The following is a 24,701-nucleotide window of genomic DNA, read 5'->3' as shown; positions in this document are numbered from 1 at the left end:
TCACATATGAGGGAAGTAGAGTTCTTTAAGAGGCACTTAAACACAGCTTTGATGGGGTTGAAGCAGCAATAAATATAAGACAAACAGACTCCAAAGCATTGACCGTATGTGAAAACTGGACCTGTCACTGTGACGTCACACGCAAAAAATGACTGACCATATTTTCTGCACTGCAGGCCACAACAGATACAGGGCACAAAGAAGGCTTTAAGTGTGCCTTATGGTCCGGAAAACACAGTGCTTCTGGCTCCAACAGAAAAACTATCATGGATTATCAAGAACATGTTAATAAAAATGTATCAGAAGAGAGAACGCTTATTCTGACCAACAGAATGAGTAATAGCTGTTTACTTCTCTACAGACGTCTATGAGATGTTGGCTTCTTGGAGCCAGCGGGTCCTTCCTGTTTGGCCCGTGAGGGGGGCCGAGTCACATATTTACGTGCAGATTGCAGCATTTCCTGCATGGATTTATGTTCATCAAAGGCTAAATGTTGTTAGTGCATGTTAGCATACTGCTAACCCTGGCTTCTTTCCGGCTCCATTCTTCAACAGAAAAAGCACTGACCACACGGATTAAAAATAAAATGATGAGCGCTTCATAATAACCGTAGTATTAATAAAAGCCCGTTTAGAAGATCATCTCGTATATTACGGAGCTGCCAGATATCTATGTATGTAGCCGCGCGGCGGAACACTACTGCGCATGTGCAAATGAATTATTCCGACTGAAAGTGTGACCCATGTGAACGTTTGTTATAATCTGAAAAAGTTTTTCTGGGCCCATGAACACGGTTGAATTCTAATCTGACCATTGATGCGATCAAGATATTTTGCACATGTAACGGCGGCTGTTGGTGTCGACTCGCAGCGTGGCGGGGGCGTGGCATCACGATGGGGTCTCTCCATCGTGATGCCAGTCAGTCATCACAATGGACGATGTGTCAAAAGCTAAATTTGAGGTCATAGTGAAGACTCTTCTCAAAACACACACAGCAAACACAACACGCTACACAACAAAATATTAACACCTTTTTGCTAAATATAGGCTTGATGTACAAAATACTTAACTCTAGACAGTCTAGGCTCAGGTCTGGGTCTGGATTCGGGTCTCGTTGCAAGTCCGGGACTGGGTGCATCTTTGGGTCTCGGTGTGGTAGGGGTGCAGGTCTTGGTCTAACTTGCCTTGCTCTGTTATCCATCTTTGAAAAGCCGCTCAGTTGTTCCGGAAATGGCCTTAGATTTACCATTGACGTGTTATCCATGTCTCTGAACCAAGACAGGAATGTTTAGGAAAAACCTTCTCCTACAGCTGTTTTTGTTTTTGTTAAACGGTCTCTACCTAATCACACCCACATCCACCCTTATCATCACTGTGTGTAGGACGTCAATGGCCACACCCCTTGATGGATTGTTGGAGCGTTTTGGAAACTGTAGTCACAGACCTGGCGGAGTGATACGGTTTCCACTGTGTGATTTCGCTTACACCAGTGGTCCCCAACGTTTTTCAGGCCGCGGACCGGATTACTGTTAGACAATATTTTCACGGACCGCTCAGAACGGGGATGAAGTTTGCATTTCTGGTACATGGGAATAACCTGGTTTTGTCTGTAAATAGCAGCTTTATGTTTCTTTTAAGTCAAAGACCCTATTTGGTTTCTCCCCAAGACATTTCCTCCCCATAGTAACTCTCCAAATAGGGTCTTTTGTTTGTTTTTTAGTTGCTTTAAGCTTTGTGCTACTAACTTTGCGGTCCGAGCAGCTGCTAAACTCTTGTCCTATCTTGTGGGGTCCAGATGGCCCCACCCTAACATTGACGTGTTATTCCTACAAAGGTGGATAAAGGTGGAAAGGATTTCATGTAATCCATGGACACCAGTGAAGATCACAAATCATTATAGAAGAAAGGTCCCAATAGCACAAAGGCTAAACACACATTTTAGAGATACCAGTTCAACTCTGAAGTATGCTTTTGGATGACCCCCCTCCCAACCTGTGCGGTCATCTGGACCCCACAAGACAACACAAGGGTTAAAGTCACGTGACGTGTCGAGACAAACAGATGTGGTGAACAGAATCCGGTAGTTTTCCAAAATAAAACTTCCTTCAGGATCAGAAAAGAAACAAAACGAGAATAATCAAAGTTAACATATGCATTTTTTGTCTTCCTGCCGCCTGGCACCAGTTGGCCCGAGGAACGGACCGGGGGTGGGGGATCACTGACTTGCACTATAATCTGTGTGCTTACTGATCCAATAAAATATATGTTGGTATATTAAAATAATTAAAAAATTTTTTTTTCCACATATTCAATTATTTCATCGTATACAATATATTTTTTGCCATAATCGTAATACCACATACCTCTATACTGTCATATACTACTATATGCATATTATTACATACATACCTGTCAATCTTTATTTTATTTATGAACTACTTGTTGTGAAAATGGGCTTTAGTTTGATGTTAACTGCATTTCACTCTTCATTCCCTCTTTGAACTTGTTCAGTGGCCATAAACGTTGGGGGCCAGTTCTTTGTCAGTGGTGGGGGGTTGACCTCCAGGTTTCAAGTGGCCAGACTTCTCTTCCACTGGGGGCGCTGCAATGCAACATCAGACGGATCAGAACACAGCCTGAATGGGATGAAGTACCCACTGGAGGTGAGGGGCAGACGTACACCCCATGTTACCCTCATTCACTGTTCAACATAACTCTTGTGTTTCTGGTCATAGATGCAGATTTACTGCTACAATCCCGACGACTTCCAGAGTCTGGATGATGCAGTAGAACAAGGTGGAAGGGTCGCTGCATTAGCGGTTCTCTTCGAGGTGAAACAAACCACATAAATTACTGTTTCTGGCAAGTTCTTGTTTGATCTTCCACTGAAAATTTGACCTGTTGTTTGCAGGTTAACCTGGAGGAAAATGAGAATTTCAGTGCCATACTGAAGGCCATTGACAGCGTCAGCAGGTTTGGTAGGTCATTATAATTGATGTCTACAGATGTAAGAAGGTTTTAATGAAGAGTTTGACTCTGTGTTGGTGTTTCAGCTCAAATTGATTCTGTCCAAAACGCAGATCTGTCCAGACATGTTGCATAATAATTGCACTTTAGTCTCCAATTCCTCAAAGTGTTGTCCTGCATTCCTTTGAAATTGTCATGAAGAGGAAAAAGTTGACTTCTTCTATTGCTACAGTTGTCTTGATAAATAGGAGACACACGATCTGCGAATATTAGCAAATTAGGAACAATTCAGGGGATTGAGATTTTCAGGTCTGCTGCTCCAATTAAAAAATAATCATCAATGCAAACTTGTTTAAGCCTTAGAAATAGCACCTCAGCTACAAGAACAGCTGTTTTAGTGTGAATCTTCGGTAATGGCCTTCCTCTCTGCTGTTCTCATTTGCCACCCTTTCAAAGTCCCCCCCCCCCCCATATAAAATGTTTATCATAATAATGTAGAATTACCTCATTTCTAGAGGATGAATTTTGCACAAACTCTATGAATGGAGGGTGTCTTTAAATGTGCAGCAGTTTGCGGGTGACAGAGAGAGCGCCAGGTGAAACAACAACAACACAATACAACAACACAAAAACATGAAGTAGGGAAAACAGCACAGAACATTAGCTGCGTTTTTCCGTCAGACTCCACTGTAAAAAGCAGATTACCTGCAAACTCGGCTTCCTACTGACCTTTACAGCCCGTCTGTCTGATAACTATGAGCAGTTTGAATCTGTTGTTTCAGGTAAAAGTGCCTCCGTTGAGGCTTTCACCCTGAGGTCCCTTCTGCCCAACAACACCGATAAGTACTACATCTACAACGGCTCCCTGACCGCTCCTCCCTGCTCCGAGTCCGTCCAGTGGGTTGTTTTCAAACACACAGTGGCCATTTCAGAAGCTCAGGTCAGTGGGAAGAACCAAGTTTATAAAAAAAAAAACAAATAGTGCAGTTCCTCAAATGACCACTAGAGCCAGGTTTCAGAGAGGGAGCAACTTTTTATAGACTCCTATGTTAAATTGTAATAATTTACACTCAAATAGACATGTGTGCAGTTTTATCTTCTACTTATATTAACTGTCATGCAATTTACACAATTTTAGGGACCTGTTGTTATCGGCAGACCTTATGGTTGACAAAAAATGTCCTCATTTCAAATATTCAGAATTCAGTACATGACATCAGAGATTATAGGTCCAGGGTTTGTATATCTGTCAAAAAAAACTAACATCCTCAGATTCATTCTTTACCAAAGAGAATGAAAGGAAAGGCGTTGAAAGCTGTGGTGTTAGCAGCCATGCTGGTGGTTTAGAGACTCTGATGCAGAGCTGGAGGGAGCAGAGATGAAGATGTTTACGTTCTCTTTGGGAGAGACCAGGATGGATCAGGAAGGAATCCAAAAGAGGAACAGGTCATGGAGATAAAAGCAGATGGAGATGGAGGACCAGTGATGATGTTGGTGAAAGGTTGATGAGGTTGGAGCTCCCAGGAAATAGGTCTAGAGGAAGACCAAGGAGGAGCATGGGCAAGGGCAATGCCCCTCTAATGCCGGGACTGTCACCCCCAAACTTGATGGCCTGCCATAATCCAAAGTAACTAAAGAAGTATAAATGACAAAAAAAAAACACCACCACAGAAAATGAAAAACAAAGTGCCTGTCCCAAGCCCGGTAAAAGCAGAGGGAAGTGTCAGGAAGAGCATTCAACCTAAAATGTATGAGACAAATCAAATGATATTAAGGAGAAGTTAGATATGGATAGATGAACTGATATAATGATAACATGCTGACGATGTTCTACCTGCACCTCATAATGGCACTTGTGAAATCGGGGCCTTCAGAGGAGGTTGATGGATGTGGAGAAGGGTGATGGTGGGATTGAGGAGGAGAGGATTAGCTGTGGGGGTGCAACCTCTAAAGAGCTGGAAGACAAAAAAGTAGAATTCTTCTCAGTTCCTCTGTGGTTGAACGTCGGATCTTCAGCTCGTGCTGTCATGGTGTTGCTGCACTTTTAAATAATAAATCAAGGCAGTGTCCTACAGTTTTGCTTGTCTCAACAATAGCAGAAGCAATACAATGTTTGATTTAATCTTCACGCCTGACGCTGGATAAAGCTTGGCGGGCTCAGGGTTGCCGTTTGCAGATCATGTGAGGAAAACAAAATGCTGTCTTGAAGTGAAGCAAAGCGACAGCCTAACTCTAAATGCGGCTATTCTGCACAGAAGGACGAGTGACTCTGCATTTCATGAGCATCAGTGTCGCAGAAGGAGAAAGCAGAGCAAACTGGTTTTCTGCACGGATGTATGTAGAGATTTCCGCATGTTCGCCTGTGTTCAACCGCATCTGTGCGATTGCAGCGGCACGGGAAGGCATGCCACAAACCAAAAATAGAGCAGCAGTGTCTCCGTGCCTCAGCCTGGCACCGACACAAGCCTCTTAGAGCGCTCACGCTGTTTCAAGCTGCATGTTTCAACTCCGTTTTGGCAACAGGAGAGGCTAGAAAGATGGAGAAGACACATGTTCCTGCATGTGAGGCGTCCCCCTCCTCCCTTCACCGTCTCTCCCTGCCCCGTCTCTCCCCAGCTGGAGGTGTTTTGCGAGGTGATGACCATGGAGCAGGCCGGATACGTGGTGCTGACGGATTATCTGCAGAACAACTTCAGGGAGCAGCAGCAGCAGTTCATGGGTCAGGTGTTCGCCTCCTACACCGGAGTGGAAGATGTTCTCACACCCAGTATGTGAAACACACACAGAAATGCACCACTTTCAACTCCTGTTATTTTACACAAAATTAATCGTTCTCTGTCTCCGCTTAAAATTTAATTTGGAGAGAGGAACATATTTTCACTGCTTTTGGGAATGTAGGAACATTTCTAGATTCTGGAATCATATTTCATCTGTGATCAGTGAGATCTTCAGATTAAAAATCAAGAAGGATCCAGGTGTCTTCCTGTTGAGCCTTCCCTCGAGGAAATTACAGATTCCTACTGCACATTATACGCTTCTGGAGAAACTGCTTTTAATCGCTCGGAAATGTATCTCGATACATTGGATAAAGGAGTCCCCTCCCACTGTCATTCTCTGGTACAGAGAGGTGTTCAGTTACCTTCCTCATGAGAGGTTACATGCAGTTATGGAAGGAAGGGTGGAGATGTCTCTTACAACATGGTCTCCATCTTTAAACCATCTGCCTGGCGACTTAAAGGGTCTACTTTTACAGAGACAAAACATTAAGTAATCTTCTTTAATGCCTTGTTCATAAACAAACTGGTCAGTGGATTGAAACACCTGTGAAAAAAAAACAAAATAAGTTCACGTCCTTGTCTGTATTAACTGCCTGTATACCTTTTTATTTATTTTTTTGTCTTCACTTAGTTTTTATCTTATTTATTATTATTATTTTTTTTTAATTATTTTACTTGTATGGCTGTCTTAAGTTGAAGGGTGGGGTGGGGTGGGGGGGCTGACATATTTTTGATACTTGATGCTTAAACTGTTCAAATGTTTTTGTGTTCAAATAGTTCAAATTTTAAAAACAATAAAAAAAATGTGGGGATAAACAAAAAAGAAGAAATGCACCACTTTCACACAAAACATTGTTTTATTGGTCCTACAAAGACGACACGGACGTCAAACACAAAAACCCACCAAACCTTTTAGAAACTAGAATAACTAGGAATTTGGAAAAGAATTCATGAAATCTGTTCTTTCACTGCATCACATAGTGTACTGACAGCATAACCACTGCACAGGACCGCCTGTGGAAGCATTAGTAGTTATTTCTCTATGTTTGTGTCAAATTAGATGGTTCTGATGGAACAGGCGCCTCGAATGAGGCCCTTTTTGATCTGCTATTGCCTGGTGGATCTCAGGAGAAGCTGGAACACGTTCAAAGATTCAACGTAGAAACAGCAGTCAATAGCATGCCGTTCTGAAGGAGCTACTGAGACATTTTTAGGTCTTTGGAACTCTAAAAAAAACACGATGTATGCTGTTATCAACAAACTCTGGAACTGTAAAGAAACTTGTCAGCGGTTATCGTTAAAAATTACTTCCAGAAATAAAAAATCCATTAATCCATAAGGTCTTAAACCCGTTTAAGAGAAAATGGTGTTTTTAACATGTTCTTAGGGTCTTTTTCTAATGATGGCTTAAAACCGCATTTCTGTGTATTTCTTTATTCAAATCGCTGTGAATCAGGAGCAGACAGAAAAATGTAGTTTAAAAACATGCTTGCTGGGCGGGCCTCAAGCTCCCCGCTCCATCCGGATCGTCCACTTGCAGACAAATAGATCCATGGACGTCTTTGTTTTCCTCCTCTGAGCTGGAATCTGGATCCAAACTGTACGGCTGGATCAGGGGTGCCCAAATGCAGGCCTAGACGGACTGCTGGATGTCCAGAAACCCCGCCTCATATGCTGCTGATTACCTGGATCAGGTGTGTTTAGCCAACAAGGAGCTTCAAAAGCAGGATGGTTGGAAACATTTTGAACATCGGCCCTGGAGGCCTGGATTTGGGCACCTCTGGATAGTTCCAATATTGCTCACCATTTTTGTTGAACTGGTAATGTTAGCTTGGAGGTTGTGTAGGGCTGTAAGGTAGCGGGAGACTGTGTAAACAGAGAGCTCTCAAGAACAGGGGAGGGGAGTTGTCCCGCCCACAACTCAGAGGTGAATTTCTTTTTTGTTTATAACTTGTCCTGTCCAATAGCTGAGCAGGCAGATCCGATAGGAAGGCCTCTTGTGGTGGACAGGTTTTACTGGAGTTTATGGACCTTCTGACACACAGAAAGTATATTTGTATAAACCCCCTTTGTATATCAGGCTAAGCTTTAATCATAACAATTGTATGTGTATGCATTCCCTGTTGGACCGGACAAAGGAAAAGAAAATACAGATAGAATAGGATGTAGAGATAGGGAGATGGGGGGGGGTTTGATAATACAGTCATAAGAGTGTCAATAGTAAATTGCATGACTTAGTTCACACATCAAGAAATAGTCTGCACACAGCTTTTTACAGGTTGGAAGTATATTCATACATTCATGATGGTAGATTTATCTCACAGATTTATGCACACAAGATTCAAATAATCAATATTCTTGAAGAGGGGTGTAAAAACAATACCCATGCCCCTATTTGTGCAAAAGTGAATAAGCAGGTGGGTTGAACAAATGTGTGCTCCTTAGAGTGTACATTGATCAGACTGAATGCAAAGGGAGGAGACCCGGCACCCCACCCCCCCGGAGGCTGAAGCTCAGCTGATCCAGGCATCCAAGAGCCCCACCGTCAGGCAAAGACCCGGGAGCAACCACCCTCAAAAACAGGACCCCCACCACAGAGACAGGCAGGGCAGGGACCTGTCCCACTCCAAGGCACTCTGGGCCCAGACCCAATGCCCCGACCGCTCGAGACCTATGTTGGCGCCTAGACGAGAGGGACACCACCGCCCAGGAGTCCTGAGCCCCCACCCCCAGAGGCAAGCCAGAACAACCCATGGCCAGCCCCGCACTGCACACCCCTGTAACCCGCCCGCCAGCCCTACCGAGCCGGGCAAAGCGGCAGAAACCGACCACTAGATGGGAAGGCAGACACAGGCGACCAGCAGAAGCCCCAGTCAGAACAGTGAGCCTGAGGACCAGGCTCTAGTTGCTGTGAGAAATGATGAAATTAAATTGGGGTGCCCTGGTGTGCCCCAAACAAAAGGGGCTCTTCCTGCTTCTCGGGGGATACAATCCACCCCGCTCAGATGTTGTGGACCTCGTGGAAAAAAGCTGCAAGGTCAGGGGCGCTGGACCCCCGGGACGCCACCAATGCCCTGGCAGCAGACACCGGCTTGCCCCATCCAGTCTGATGGACAAATGACTCTGCACGGGCAATGCCCTCTAATGCCGTAACTGGGATTAGAGGGGCTTTGGCAAACAACACATTTTTTTATTTTGCTTAAAAAACTCATAATCATAATTAAAAGACCTCTGGGAACACTTTGCAAATAGATCAAAAAATGATCAGAGTTGGAATTTAAAAGAGGTCTAGCCTGTGTGAAAAGTGTCTTCTTCTTACATGCACTTCTTTGTAATTTCCCCCTATGATTGCTGCATCATATCGTGACTTCAGGAAGCCAAGTGGTCCATAATATATACCTGACAGGTAAAGAGTGTCGGCAGGTGTGCAGGGAAACACATGTAGAGTTTCTGCTGCCACCAGTTTTGTGTTGAAGCACGAAGTGACACTGTCCAGATTCCAAAAACATTGTCTGGAGAAGTCTGGAGTCTTAACAGACTCCATCCCACCTAAAAGGACTCAGACGCTTCAGTTCTGGAACCTTAGAAGATCCGAATGCCTGATTCTGGGCTGGTAGGACTTTCCTTCTTCCCCTTTCTCAGCTTCTGCTTCTCTGGTTCACCTTTTATCACTGGTTTTCATAAACCTTCCAATCCAATCAAATCCTGGCACTCTTTAAAAACTATATATTAGAAAACGACACAGGTTCTTTGATTTTGCCTAAAGATGATCGGAGTGGATCTTTAAGAAGCTTTGATTTATGTAAGTGTTCACGCAGGATTGTTAACTGTGCTTTCTGCCATCTCCTAATCTTTGTGCTCTTTAGCCTGCAGTTTGGAGCCACAGAACGTCCAGGCTGATGCTCAGAACGACACCACCATCGTGGTGACGTGGGAACGCCCCCGAGCCGTCTATGACACCACCATCGACTGGTACACGGTCACCTACCAGAGGCTGCAGGGCGGAGAGCAGATCAAGCAGGAGTCCCGCACCGACGGAGACCAAGACGTGGTAGGACGGATGCATTCAACTCCTCACAAACTACTAATCCATTTATACTGGGGAGGAAATGGGCTCAGGGAAAATGTGAGTTTAGACACCAATTATTAAAAAAATAATAATAACGATGAGTCAAAATGGTTGCTTCTCCTGAGAGGTTTGATCATTTTTTCACTGTATCAAAAAAACAGTTGACCTGCTTGTGTTACCCACTTTGTAAAAATGACTAGAATCTGGTTACTTTATTTTCTAAATCTGCTTCAATCAGGAAGTCATAGGGTGGCTGCATGCTTTCCCAGCAAAGACCTAGCTGACGCTAAAGGCCATGTCCCACTGCCGCTACGTACAATCTGCGCATTGTCCAGGGATGAAATCTTGGTTGTCCGTGAATATTACGTGGAAAAAAGTGCGAAAAATTGTGGTCTGTACGTGAAATTTTCACAGATATATCACGAAAAACAGCAGAAGAAATACAAACAAACCACTGAGAGAACCCACGCTTTATTGAATTTCCTAATTTGACATTCAGAGCATTTATCATTTATTCAGAGCATTGAGTAGAAACCACATCACGTCAGCACCATGGACAGTGCCCTACCCTGGCCCATATAACGCTTTCTTTTGATGAAAATGGCGGATCCGCCCCAGTTCTAAATCAAGGCCGTGTACGAAATTTCAGTTTCTCGTGATAAATGGGTGATAAACATCAGTGATCCCCAACCCCCGGGCTGCACACTGGTAGCGGCCACTTCGTGCAGGCCGAAATAAAATGCATATACTGACTTTCATTATTTACTTTTTATTTATTTTCTGGTCTAAAGGAAATTTCATTTTGGAAAACTACCGGATTCTGTTCACCACATCTGTCTGTCTTGAGGCGTCAATTGACTCTAAGCAGCTGCTCGGACTGCTATGAAACCCCAAAGCTAAAAAGCTAATAAAAAACAAACAAAAAACTTATTTGGAAGGGGAGAAACGGGGAGAAGCCAAGTAAAGGTGTTTAAAAAATAAAGCTGCTGTTCAGACAAAACACAGATTTATAAAGACAGTTGTTGTGACATACCAGAAGCCGCTCCGCTCTGCCTGGTACACAGCAACTGATTCTCGATTTTTCACATACGTAGATAATAAAGATGCAGACTTGGTGGGTTCACATTTATTATTATGATTAGAAAATATATATAAATATATCATTACATCTACAAAATACCAGACTTAAAAGCAGCTGAAGTTAGCGTCTGGATGTCACTTTGACATCTTCATCACTGTCTCAAGAACAGACAGACGGCTGGATCCAAACGCAGCAGGTTTGTTAGCTGAGCTAAAAGTCCACATAGCTAAATCAGGGTCAGGCAGGCAGGAGTCGATAACAGACATATAATCGTCAGAGGAGAGACGGGGTAGTCAGAATCCAGGCAAGGGTCAGGGCAGGCGGCAGGCAAACAGTCAGGGTCAGGAGACGGAAGATGAGGTCCAGATATAACGCTCAGTAATGAAGTCAGAGTGGGACTGAGCTGAGCTCAGTGCAGAGCTTAAGCTATGGTTGACGGAGTAAATGAGAGTCAGGAAGTGTAGTTAGAACTCTGGAGATGGTTCCTGCTGGTGACCAGAGGGGGAGACTGAGTTCTGACTTCTGACAGTCAGCTGAAACATTTTACTGAGAATTAAGATTAAACCCAAGATGAAGATGTTTCTGAATTGAGGAAACCTGTCAAAGGGAGAATAAGGGAGATTTAGGCAGGCATCTAAAAAACTATAGCACAAAAAAAAATTCCTCTGATAAAAATAAAGACACAACCGTTTGGACTGGTTCGTGAAAATATTGTCTGACATTAAACCGGTCCGCAGTCTGAAAAAGGTTGGGGACCACTGTCCGTCGAGGGTTTCGGCAGATGAGTCTCTACGTGGAATCGGTTCGGAGCAGTTCAAAATGTTGGGTTGGTTGAGAATAACACAATTCATGCATAGTTTTTGTTGTCCATATGCATCACACGAAATTATGCGTGACTTTTGAGAGATATGTGCGAGAATTTGTGGCTTTCCACGACCGTTCCACGTATGTTTAATGGACTTTAAGTGGGGGATTCTGCCCCCCCCCCCCAATCCGGCTCATCCATGCATGGGGTCAGGTCTCCGCTGTTCGCTGCCTCACAGAAGGCAGGTCGCCGGAGGGGGACGAGTACTCTGGACCTCAGCTGCGTATCCCGCCAGGGCGTCCCCTGTCTGTGAAAACGTCATGTCGCTACAGAACGGGTCGCCCTCCGCCTGCCGGACACCGCCCTGCGAGAGCCTTACGCATTAACTGCAACCCACCAAATATTTTGACCAGCTCAAAACCGATGACACGTATGGAACCCTCAGCCGAAACCCTCAACACGTAGACAAAAGACAAATGCCAGAAAGACTTATGAATTACTTATATCATGCATGTATCACGGAAGACAGAACTATCATACGTGGCCAATGTGCAGATTGTATGTAGCGGCTGTGTGACACAGCCTTAAAGGAGGAAAATCTCATTTGCAAAGATGAAAGTCATCTGCTGCAAATTTCAGATCATTTTTGTGTTTTTTTCATGCTGCTGCCCTTAAACCCCCTCAGTGATGTGAGTACTGGTTGCTCAAAGACATTTAATGATGTATTGACGGGTGTCTATCACTTTGAGCTTTATAACGGGTCACTGAAGATCCCCCCACCCAGCTGGTGATGTCAATGCATATACATTAAGGACCATAATATTTGTTCAGATCACACTGAGAGTGAAGGAGGCGTGACTTTTTAAGTAGAAAGGCAGATGTTTATCCATTTCTGCTTTTCTTTTGCTCTATGTGCACCAAACAGAAATTATTTGACCCTTTTAGAACTCACATCTGTACGTCAAAGGTCTGCTGGGGGTTAAGGTGCAGCCTGAGCCAAAAATAAAAGATTGAAGGACAAATGATGGTGAAAGTGAAAGGAAGGTAATGCAAGTGCTTATCATAGTAATGACTAATGGGGCTAAATGTTACGTTGTGTTATGTTATTTATGTATTTACCCATCACTAAGACTGATTTCATTATTTTTCTGCGCCTTTTTCCTGTACGTCAATACAGACATGTGTTTCTGAGTGTCGAGAGCACTTGCAGACCAAAAATATGGAATCAGCCATGATCTCATTTCGTAAAGACGTCATTACATCAAACAATCAATTTGTTTTGCCTGCTGGGTGCTGGTCAAAATGCAGGGCAGATTATGTGGGACATGCCATTTTTAAGACGTTCAGAGTAGACTATATTCATATACAGTACAGACCAAAAGTTTGGACACACCTTCTCATTCAAAGAGTTTTCTTTATTTTCATGACTATGAATATTGTAGATTCACACTGAAGGCATCAAAACTATGAATTAACACATGTGGAATTATATACATAACAAAAATTGTGAAACAACTGAAAATATGTCATATTATAGGTTCTTCAAAGTAGCCACATTTGATTACTGCTTTGCACACTCTTGGTATTCTCTTGATGAGCTTCAAGTCACCTGAAATGGTCTACCAACAGTCTTGAAGGAGTTCCCAGAATGCTTAGCACTTGTTGGCCCTTTTGCCTTCACTCTGCGGTCCAACTCACCCCAAACCATCTGGATTGGGTTCAGGTGACAGTGGAGGCCAGGTCATCCGTCGCAGCCCCCCATCACTCTCCTTCTTGGTCAAATAGCCCTTACACAGCCTGGGGGTGTGTTTGGGGTCATTGTTCTGTTGAAAAATAAATGATGGACCAACTAAAGGCAATTTGGAATAAATCCCCAACAGTGTCACCAGCAAAGCACCCCCACACCATCACACCTCCTCCTCCATGCTTCACGGTGGGACCCAGGCATGTAGAGTCCATCCGTTCACCTTTTCTGCGTCGCACAAAGACACAGTGGTTGGAACCAAAAATCTCCAATTTGGACTCATCAGACCAAAGCCCAGATTTCCACTGGTCTGATGTCCATTCCTCGTGTTCTTTAGCCCAAACAAGTCTCTTCTGCTTGTTGCCTTTCTTTGGCAGTGGTTTCCTAGCAGATATTCTAGCATGAAGGCCTGATTCACACAGTCTCCTTTGAACAGTCGTTGTAGAGATTAGGGTTGGGCGATGTCCCTTAATCTGGCAGTTGACGATGTTTACAGGAAAACATCGGAATGGACAAAGATATCGTCTGGGGGTATTTTTAATTTCTCATTATTATATAATTATTAATTGTTATTTTACTTTATTACTTTATTTATTTTATTTTCCAGCAAATTCATAGCAAACTCATAAAAAGAATGCCAAGAGTGTACAAAGCAATAATCAAAGCAAAAGGTGGCTACTTTGAAGAACATAGAATATGACATATTTTCAGTTGTTTCACACTTTTATGTTATGAATATAATTCCACATGTATTAATTTACAGTTTTGATGCCTTCAGTGTGAATCTACAATTTTTTATAGTCATGAAAATAAAGAAAACTCTTTGAACGAGAAAGCATGTCCAAACTTTTGGTCCGTATTGTATATGATAATAAATTACCTTTAGCAGGTAACCTTCAGTTGGGTAAATGGGGTAACGGGTGTTCAAGTTTGGTGTTTTGGATATGTTCTCTAGGCTTTGGATATGTATATCCAGGTTAGTTAGGCTTCTCTTTAAAAAAATGTTCATTGTATTATGTGAAAGTTTCACAGCAGCTAAAAAGAAATACAGATCTCTTTTTTTTCAAGAGACAATGTACTCTAAATGCAAATAAATACTTTGATCTGTCCAAATCAATGCAAGGAGTAGATCTAAACTTTGTAACATGGAATTGCAGGGGATTGCAACGTTTCAAAAAGGTCAAAAAAGTAATAAACAAAATAAAAGATATGGGTTCCAAAATAGTCTTTCTTCAGGAGACCCATCTTCTAGAGGAAGACGAAAAAAGAATTAGAAGAAGGTGGCGAGGGAGCGTATTTGCTTCAGCATTTTCTTCCAGAGCAAGAGGAGTGATGACCCTTATTCATGAATCTGTACCATTCCATGTTAGTAATGTGATTAAAGACAAGAGGGGTAGATATTTAATAATACAAGGATCATTATTGTTGGAAACATTAAATTTGGTTAATATTTACGGTCCTAATTCTGATGATTTTAAGTTTTACGAAGACCTGTTCCTTACACTTTCAGCGCTGCCCGGGCAATTTATAATAGCTGGGGACTTTAACTGTACCTTAAATCCAAGCCAGGATAGATCCACAGGAACCGACCAAACTCATAACAACTGTAGATTGAGTATTCTGAGATCAATGAAAGAACTAAAACTGCTAGATATTTGGAGGGAATTAAATCAGCAAACCAAGGCCTATTCATGCTATTCTGCAACATTTCAAACCTACTCATGTATAGATTATTTCCTAATTTCTTCTGAATTGATGTCCAAAATCCAAAAATGTACATATGACAATATTGTAATTTCGGACCATGCTCCATGTTGCCTAGTATACAGGGATGAAAAAATATCCAGCGACCCTCCTAGATGGCGATTCCAACACAAATGGCTGCAGGACGGAGAGTTTGTTAAATACATAGGAAAACAAATAGATGACTTTTTCTACTTCAACACAGATCAAACTTCAGCCTGCATTAGATGGGATGCCTTTAAGGCATTTCTTAGAGGAAAAATAATTAGTTACACAAGCTATAAAAATAAGAAAGACAAACAAAATTTTGCACAACTAGAGAACAAAATAAAACACACACAACAAAAAATTTATGAAAATGGGGATCTGGAAGCAAAAAAAGAGTTATTACTCCTAAGAGCAGAATATGACAAACAGTCCAGTAACAGGGCTGCATCGAGCCTTTTAAGGTTAAAACAAACATTTTATGAACAAGGTGACAAGGCTGGAAAATTATTGGCATGGCAAATAAAACAACTGGAAACTAAAACCTCTATCACATGTATCACAAAAAATGAACAAAACTTAGTCAATCCAAAAGATATCAACGACGCCTTTGGAGAGTATTACCAGAAACTGTATGACGCTCAAGGGAACTGCAATCCTACTGACATTAATAGTTTCCTAAATAGGCTGAAAATTCCAGTTATCTCAAATGAGAATAAGATCAATTTGAATTTAAAGTTTAATAACATAGAAGTCGCACAAACTATTGAAAACATGAAATCAGGAAAAAGTCCAGGTCCAGATGGTATTCCGATTGAAATATATAAAAAATTTAATGATAAATTGCTAACACCCCTACTGGAAATGTTTACTGAGGCATTTGAAGAAGAATGTCTTCCACTCTCCATGAATCAAGCCCTTATCACATTACTGCCAAAACCAGGTAAACCACCTAACAAATGCGAGAATATGAGGCCTATTAGTTTACTGAATTCTGATCTTAAAATTATTTGCAAATTGTTAGCAAGGCGTCTCCAAAACGTTCTGCCACATATAATAAATAGAGATCAGAATGGCTTTGTTGCTGGAAGACTAGGATCTCATAATGTGAGAAGAGATTTAAATATCATTCAAAAGAAAACAGAGATACTGCTCTCCTGTCATTAGATGCAGAAAAAGCATTTGATAGGGTTGAGTGGCCCTATCGTTTCAGTATCTTGGAAAGATTTGGATGCGGATCCAACTTTATAAAATGGATCAAGATTTTGTATAAAGACCCGACAGCGGAAATTTTAACAAATAGAAATTTCTCTAAGCCAATTAAAATTAAGAGAGGATGTCGGCAAGGATGTCCTCTCTCTCCTTTGCTTTTTACTTTAGCAATAGAACCATTTGCAGCAGCGATTCGTGCACATACACAGATAACTGGAATCACAATAGGACCCACTGAACACAAAATTTCTTTGTTTGCAGACGATGTCATTTTATATTTGAGTAACCTTACTTCATCAATCCCAGCAGTGCTGGAAGTGATTCAAATATTTGGAAGTATTTCAGGATATAAAGTGAATAATGCAAAATCCTCAATTTTAATGCTAAATTCTATGGAAAGGCAAAACCCCACTTCCAAAACATCTCACTTTAAAGTAGTAGAACATTTTGAATACTTAGGAGTGGTAATTGTACCAAAGCTGGAAGAAGTTGTCCAACGTAACTATGATTACTTAAAAGAAAAAATCAAAGATTCAATAGACAGATGGATGAAGCTGCCCATAACTATAATGGGAAGAATAAATATCCTAAAAATGAACGTATTGCCAAAACTGCTATACTTGTTCCAAAATATCCCTCTGGCACCCCCTCTAGAATTATTTGCTTGGTTAAAGAAAATCACAGTAGCCTTTATATGGAACAACAGAAAACCTAAACTCCGTCTTACTTTACTATACTTACCATTTGATGGAGGGGGGCTAAAATGCCCTATTTTTAAGCATTACTTCTGGGCTACACATCTGCGCTCCATTATGTTTTACTTCTCTAATGAGAATAATCCACATTGGGTGTAAATGGAGTCCCACAATTTAAAAATACCTTTACCGTCGTTCTTATACTCCGATAAAATAAGAAAGTTACAAAGACACATCAAAAATCCTTTCTTGAAACACATGATAAAGGTCTGGTTTGAGGTCAAAAACTATTTAAAAGAAGTAAATTCTTTATCACAATTCAGCCCAATCTGGGGTAACCAGTGTTTTGTACCAGGAAGAATGGATACAACGTTTAAAACGTGGGCATCCAAAGGACTTAGAACAATTAGAGATTTGTACCCCCTACAGTCTGATACCTTTATGTCCTTTGAGGAGCTAAAATCTATGTACGACCTGGATAAAAAACACTACTTTAAATATCTTCAGTTAAGAAGCTTTGTGAATGCAAACCAAAAGAGTCTTAACAAAATTCCTTTTTCACAGCTGGAAACCCAGATGATGAAAAACAAATTAAGAAAAGGCATAATTTCGGACCTCTATAACTTATTGACATCTAATATATCAGAGAACTCAAATGGTAAATTAAAATCATGGAATGATGACTTATCACTCAATATTAATGAAAATTATTGGACAAGGGCATGTTGTAAGATTCATTCTATGTCTTTTAACAGTCGACTGAGAATACTACAATTTAAATGGTTAATGCGTTTATATACGACACCAGTGCAACTAAATAAATATAATAAGAACATACCAGATGTTTGTGCAAAATGTGGATTTAAAGGCACATTGAAGCATTGCATGTGGGAATGTCACCAAATACAAATCTTTTTGGAAGAAGTTAAAATTCCAATAGAAAAAATAATCTCAAAACAACTTACATTGAGCCCTACCCTATTTCTTTTGACTATGTATCCAGTGAAACATAATTTTAGTAATACAGAGAGTACACTTATTGATATCAGTTTCTTAACGGTTAAAAGGTGTATTGCACAGGCTTGGAAAAACATGAGCAGACCTAGCATAAATCAGTGGCTAAAACAAATGTTGTATTGCCTTCCTTTGGAAAGAATAATGTATATCCATAAAAGCAAACAACACCTATTTGAGGAAATTTGGGGACCCTTTATTAATTATATTCAAAAATTAGAACTATTAGATGATTCAACAGATTTTTGATCTCAACCGCACGGAATTTTGCAATCTCAGTTTAAAAGCTTTTGAAAAGGAGAGCTGTGATGGTATCATGTAAGAGAAGCAATGTTCGTTGTTAAGTTTTGTTTTATGTAATTATAATTTTTTTTTTATAAATTTTTTTTTTTTTTAATTATTTTTTTCCTTTTTGCTTTTTGTCTTTTTATAAGGAAAACGTAACTGGTATTATTGAAGTTGCTGTGTTGTCATGACTAATTCTTTAAATAAAAAGTTGTGGAAGAAAAAAAAAAAAAAATTACCTTTAGCAAACTAAAGAACAATTTTCTTGTGAAATACGAGTTATTTTCAGGGTTCATTTTCCTACACGGAAGTAAATTGACTCGATCTCTAAGACTCCGCCTTTCACTCCTTGTGGGTGCCGCCCATTTCACGACGGCCAGCCTCAGGAGCGTGTCTGCGTTTTACCCACGAAAACAAACAACATCCATCTTTTACAAAGATGGACTTACCGCTAGCTCCACAGAGAAAGTGGGCGTGTGTGTTATACTGGGGGCGGGGCTGGCAGCACAGACTTTTCCTGGAAGGGGCTGTTCTCACTTTGTGATGTCACAATGTGAGAACCCGCTCGATGTCATAGATTGGGAGGGGCTGGTGTTCAGAGTGCAGGTTTTTAGAGGAATGCTCAGAAATGCGTGAATGGATCAAAATAACACTTTGGAATTGTTTATAATGAGAAATTAACAAGATAATACACTTAAAAAGCTTTAAAAATTGATATGCATTATTAAAGCCCCTCAAGCAAATCTTTTTCATGTTTTGAACCCTGTGTGTGTAATTAAAATACTCTTGTCTGTATTTGCAGGGCGCCATCATTTCCAACCTGTTAGCTAACAGCAGCTATGTTGTTCAGGTGGTAGCTAACTGTGCTAACGGCCTCAGAGGACGATGGAGCGACCAGGTCATTGTCGACATGCCTTTGGAAGACCCTGGTAAAAGCACAATTTAGTTTAGTGCACACATTTCTATCTGGTAAACTCACTGTTGTCAAATGACTTTATTTTTTAATACTCCTTGTTTTAGAGAGTGAGTCCACACCTGACACTGCCACGGAAAAGTCCAACGTCCACAGAGCAGTAAGGACGCCGCCATAATCTGTGGATTCATCTGTGTTTTATTTTTTCTTATTTTAAAGCTGTAAAAGAAACCCAAACACTTGCTATCCATTAAAGCCCCACTCCTGTGAAAATTATGATAAATTCTATTTCTAAAGAAAATTAAAGTTAGAACTGAGTTTCTGAATATGTCTTTGTTCAAATTGTGGTGAATCAGGAGCAATTGAAAAAATGTCATTTGAAAAGTTTGTGGTTGTTACATACAAACTACAGTTGGAGGGCCATAAGCTCACTGCTCTGCTCCATTCCAATGCATCCACTTGTAGACAAATAGATGGACGTACATCTTTGTTTTCCCCGTCTGAGCTGGAATCTGGATCAGAATTGTACGGCTGGATAGCTTTGATATTGCTCGCCATTTTTGTTGCTGCGCTAATGTTAGGTTGCCGGTGTGAGGGGCTGTAAGCTAGCGAGAGAATGTGTAAACAAAGGGATCACGGGAAATGAGTGCGGGCCTATTTCCACGCCAACAGTCCTCCCCACAACTCAGAGATGAATTTCTAATGAACTACTGCCGCTCTGCAGAGACTATGTCCCAGAAGAGGGTTTTGGCTAAAAACAGCATGATCATAATAAGAAGACCACTGGGAACGCTTTGAAAATAGATCAAGAGATGATCGGAGTGGGACTTTAAAGTCAAAGGATTATCAGGATCAACTGTTTTTTTTGCTTTATGCTTCTTTTTTAATCCTACTCAGGCCTCATTTTAGTCCATACTGTCCTCAAGTGAACTACTCAAGATTTTTTTACACACTAAATATTTGCTGAGTGTGAAGCTAAGCTAATTGAATGTAGAAATGGTCAAAATCTTTATGGGACTACGTTTTGTCTATACTAAATGATTTGTACCACTTAAAAAAACATAGATAAACTTTAAAAAAAAGGCTTATTGTGTGTTTGTCTGTGATTAAAGCCAGAGAAGAGTTTATTCTAAATGTCTGTCATTCTCCTTTCTTTAGGTCTCAACAGTAGATGACCCTGAAAGATCAGACAACCAGAACCAACCGGACTTAACCCCAGATCACAGCCCAGTGGAGGAGATCCCAGTAGAGCAGACTAGAGTTTACCAAAACCATCCCCAACCTCCTCAGAACCAGCCCACAGACAAGACCCAGACATACCAACACAGCTCATTGCAGATTGATTCAGCCCCTCCTGGTTCAACCGCTCCAAACAAAACTCCACTCAACCACAACGGTGAAGACAAATCAGGCCAAAACAGGTCCCAGCTCCACAGTTCTGACCACAACTGGATTGAGAGTAAGCACCTGATACCAGCACAGCAGCCCGTCACAAATCATGGATTTTCTAGCAACAGCGCGATTTGGATCACTCGCATAACCCAGCAACCAGGCTTCCTGTTTCCGGCTGCGCAGACGACAGCTCCACCATCAATCCGACGGCAAATCACAGAAGAAGCATCTCTGTCTGTGTTGTCAGCTCAGGTACTTCTGCACCAAAACAATGCAACTATTTAACCCTGGAACACCAGAGCCTTAGCTCCAGTGTTGAGGCTCTTTGAAATAATGCAATTCTTCAACAATTTACAAAATAAACGTAATTGGATTTTAAAGCTGAAAAAAACAGCTTTTAGCTGATGAGTGTTGCAGCAAAAAAGTGTTGGATATTAGAGCAAAGCTGTTTTACTCAGGTTCAGACTCCATTAATGTTTATTACGTAAATGGTCAAAGCATTGCCGTAATTCAAAGAGCATCAATACTGGAGCCAAAGCTCCGGTGTTATTGGGTTGCGCTCAAGACTGGTGTGAAGTTACGTACACACCGCCTTCGACAACCTGCGATCAAACGACCACTTTTAAGAAAAAGTCTATGTAGTCTTTCTCGTTCAAGACTCTTAAGTGGACGTATCGCTTTGCAAGTTTCTATGACGGCGGCTATGGCTTTCTGTACAAAACGCCGGTCAAACTTTGACCAATCAGGGGCTTGGACTTGGTAGTGATGTATGTATGGTGTCCCTCTTAAGGTTTTAAAAATGATCAGGCTGTAATTATATGATACCAAGTCTTTCTACTAAACAGTAGAAAAAGAGGAAGAAGAATCCCCTCCCTGCTCGTCTGGTGTGAACACCATGGGCTAAATGCTCATTTGGTGTGTTCTTTAACGCGCATCATGTCTGGTGTGAACGTAGCATAAAGTTTATGTCCCTACATGGATGTACCCAAAGTGACCTGGTCTCTCTGCCGGTTACTCTGTAGGGATTAAACACCAAGTAGTCTATGAAGCCAAAAACTCCCTTCCTAACTTGGTATCCTCTCATAAAGACATCTAGTGTCCTTTATGATAGATATAATTGAGTGGTATAAAGTACTAAACTGTCTCTTCCGTCTACAGTCTGGTCATAATGAGCCTCCAGAGCACACAGATGAAAGCGGCTTTCCTAACATAGACCTGTACACTCCTCCATTGGACACCACCCAAGTCACAGAAATCTTCTACGAGGATATGTTCACCCACTCTCCACTGGACTCCACCACCACCTCCTCTTTAACAGTGTCTGCCTCTGCCATACCAGGTCAGTTTTGATCTAGATTTCTACCCTTTTTGCATAAAAAAGAACTTTATGTCCAGGATGTTATTGAGTTGAGCCCTTACCATGGATGGGTTTTGGTGAAAACAGTAGATGGTAATGACTGGCTGAACTGAGCTCATACCATAGACTGTAAAAACAATGGACAGCTCAACCACTCCCCTCTCGTGTTCCCAAATTGGAAGAACCCACTGGTTTGAAGAAGCCAAAATCCCATAGATCTCTATAAACAGCTGTTACTCAGTCATTCTATTGGTCAAAATGACCATTCTTGAACTGATACTTTCTTCTTACCATCTTCTTTCTAATCCAAATTTTTTAAAAGATGTTTTTTCTTTATCGCAAGTTATTCCAGTTATCAACTGACCAATCAAAAGCCTCATAAAAGCATGTGAATCTGACGTCAAACATCTGAGGGGTTTGACTGATTTTGGGTAGCCAATGGCAGCAGACTTTATCCATGTCATCCGTTAAGGGCTTTTCCTTCTCATTTTAAAATTCTGTGTTAAAGTCTTAAGTGTTAAAAAAACAAAGAATTTCCTGTGTCTCTTGTCTCAACGCAGATGAACCAGGAGTGAAAAACTCCAAAAGTAAGAATAAAGGGTAGCAAATGCAAAATGACTGTTGGCAGATTCCAATGTTCAAATGGTTCTCTCTCAGTGGCTTGTACAATTCTCCCGAGCTGCGTAATTGACTGTAAAAAGGGAAAGCGAATGCAGTCTGGCTTTCCATGACACAAATGCGCATAACTTTATTACATTTCTAAAAATGTCGATAAAACACAATTCTGCTATTTCCATTAAATCCCAATTATGTGAACTCAAACCAACTCACATGGTAAGTCATTCAAAAACATGGATGTGAACAATACTTTGATTTATGGCAGATACATTCAAATTACAAGTTTGTGTATATCTCATTACAATGCTTGGAAGACACTGAGGATGTTTAAAGATCGGATTTCTTCATTTTAAAAAGTTCTACAAAAGCCTGGGTAATCATGTCTCCGTGTCTGGGTTTATGAAGTCATTCAGTCTCCCACGGCGAAAACATCTTTCTGCCGCTACTTCAGTGTCTCTGTGACCAGCAGGGGGGGGGAATAGAAACAAAAATCAAACTAGAGGATCTTTTTATTAATTGCTCTGACTGTCTGGCACTCTGTCTGCAGCCAACCAGCCGCCCAGGTGCCGGCATAGCAAGCTAACGTGCGCTTCCGCCGGGGATAGCAAGCTGCTATGCCAGGATCTGGTGAAGCGACTGCAGGCTGGCAACCTTTCTAGGCTGTATCTCTCCTTCGCCCAAAAGTAACCAGGACAGGCTCCGGTAACTCTGTGGTCCCAGCAGGTTAAGAAAATGGATGCAATCTGTCTACCTGTGCAGGGTTGTTGGTCACATGACTCATTTAATTCAAAAAAATATTTCCATTGCAGTTTTTATTAAATATGTCCTCCTTGAGACGCCTCAAAAACCATCTCCTCCAAGCGCACACATGTTTATGTGTGGATAAATGCAAGTTTGTTAGAAATTGACGCGTTTCCGTCAGGTGAATTTATTATCGCGAATCCAATTTGCGCTATTTCATAGTCAATGGGAACGCAGCGTTCAAGAGGTAGAGAAAGAGGTGGAACTCACTATAAGCTCACTCCTTTTTAACGACAGTCGTTGCCATAGATACGAGGAGTCTGAGCAACTCAGACCAATCACTGTCACCGTCACCTTACCAGAGGTAAGGAATCTTCTATGGGTGACCTCACGCCTCGATTCGTCCATTGTTTTTACAGTCTATGGCTCATATTTGACACCTTGTGTTTTGGTCTCTTGTTCATACCGTCTTTGGTGCCACTGAGTCAACCTTCTGAACATTTTACTCTCAGTGACAGAAAAGGACAAAAGACTGTTACTGCCGAACAGATCTCTGCCAGAATCCACCATCTTAGAGTCCTCCACCCCTTCATCCATCAAGATAAACTCTGCAACTGTCAGCAACACTCTTGCAGAATCAGTCTACAAGTCGCTTACAACCTCCTCTTTACTCAAAGTGCTGCTGCACACAACTCAGCCCATGTTCAATGGTAAGACCAAACACATTCTTGTGCATCATTTTGTTGTCCCCCCCTAAAAGTAGTTATAGGACAAATGAGTTAAACATGACAAGTGTACAGGTAGGTTTAGCGCTAGTTTTTTCTTTTTTCACTCTATGTCTGTGTGGGTCATCACTGCTGTGCTCTGTAATCAAAGTGGCATTTTGTTTGGTGGTGCAGGGTAAATTCTGCTGGCATTAATGACATTCATGATGATAGGATCTGGTTGATTAGACATGGAGTGATCATTAGTGGCTTTTTTGCTCTCTGCAGTGGCTAATTTGCTTGGCTTTTCTGCCATTCTTGGTGCATGTCAGTGGACAAGGTCAAACTTTCCTCATTTCCTAAAGGTCTATGCAGTTCCACTCAAGCTTTGTGAGTAGCATGTAGTAAATCCTCCCCTGGTGGTGGTTTTCATCCTACAAGGCTAAAAGTTGGCCTTACTTTAGTATATCTGTCTTTATCTTTTCTGGTGTCTCTCTTGGGAGAAATCAATGAAGATCTTACCTTGATGGTGCACAGATCTCTTTCCTCTGAAGCCTAAAGTGCTCTAGTGTGTCTTGGAAGTAACCCCATCTTTATTT

At 41.4% G+C, this 24,701-nt stretch overlaps 1 protein-coding gene across 5 annotated transcripts in view; it reads left to right on the top strand.

Moving 5' to 3' along the window:
• Positions 1-24,701, top strand: part of LOC101174314 (receptor-type tyrosine-protein phosphatase zeta) — a 113,926-nt gene that overhangs the window by 62,785 nt on the left and 26,440 nt on the right. For 4 of the 5 annotated variants that reach the window (XM_023952147.1, XM_023952146.1, XM_023952145.1 and 1 more), the window contains exons 4-14: positions 2,512-2,663; positions 2,736-2,831; positions 2,912-2,978; positions 3,750-3,907; positions 5,584-5,734; positions 9,611-9,795; positions 19,180-19,306; positions 19,398-19,450; positions 20,449-20,934; positions 21,841-22,021; positions 23,911-24,108. In XM_023952147.1, coding sequence (XP_023807915.1) covers positions 2,512-2,663; positions 2,736-2,831; positions 2,912-2,978; positions 3,750-3,907; positions 5,584-5,734; positions 9,611-9,795; positions 19,180-19,306; positions 19,398-19,450; positions 20,449-20,934; positions 21,841-22,021; positions 23,911-24,108 — 1,854 coding nt within the window. The remainder of the gene's footprint in view (positions 1-2,511; positions 2,664-2,735; positions 2,832-2,911; positions 2,979-3,749; positions 3,908-5,583; positions 5,735-9,610; positions 9,796-19,179; positions 19,307-19,397; positions 19,451-20,448; positions 20,935-21,840; positions 22,022-23,910; positions 24,109-24,701) is intronic. The other variant, XM_023952148.1, reaches the window with a different exon arrangement.

This window comes from Oryzias latipes, chromosome 23 (assembly GCF_002234675.1).
Source record: "Oryzias latipes chromosome 23, ASM223467v1".
Taxonomy (NCBI): Eukaryota; Metazoa; Chordata; class Actinopteri; order Beloniformes; family Adrianichthyidae; genus Oryzias; species Oryzias latipes.
This window is presented reverse-complemented; position numbering and strand designations above follow the sequence as displayed.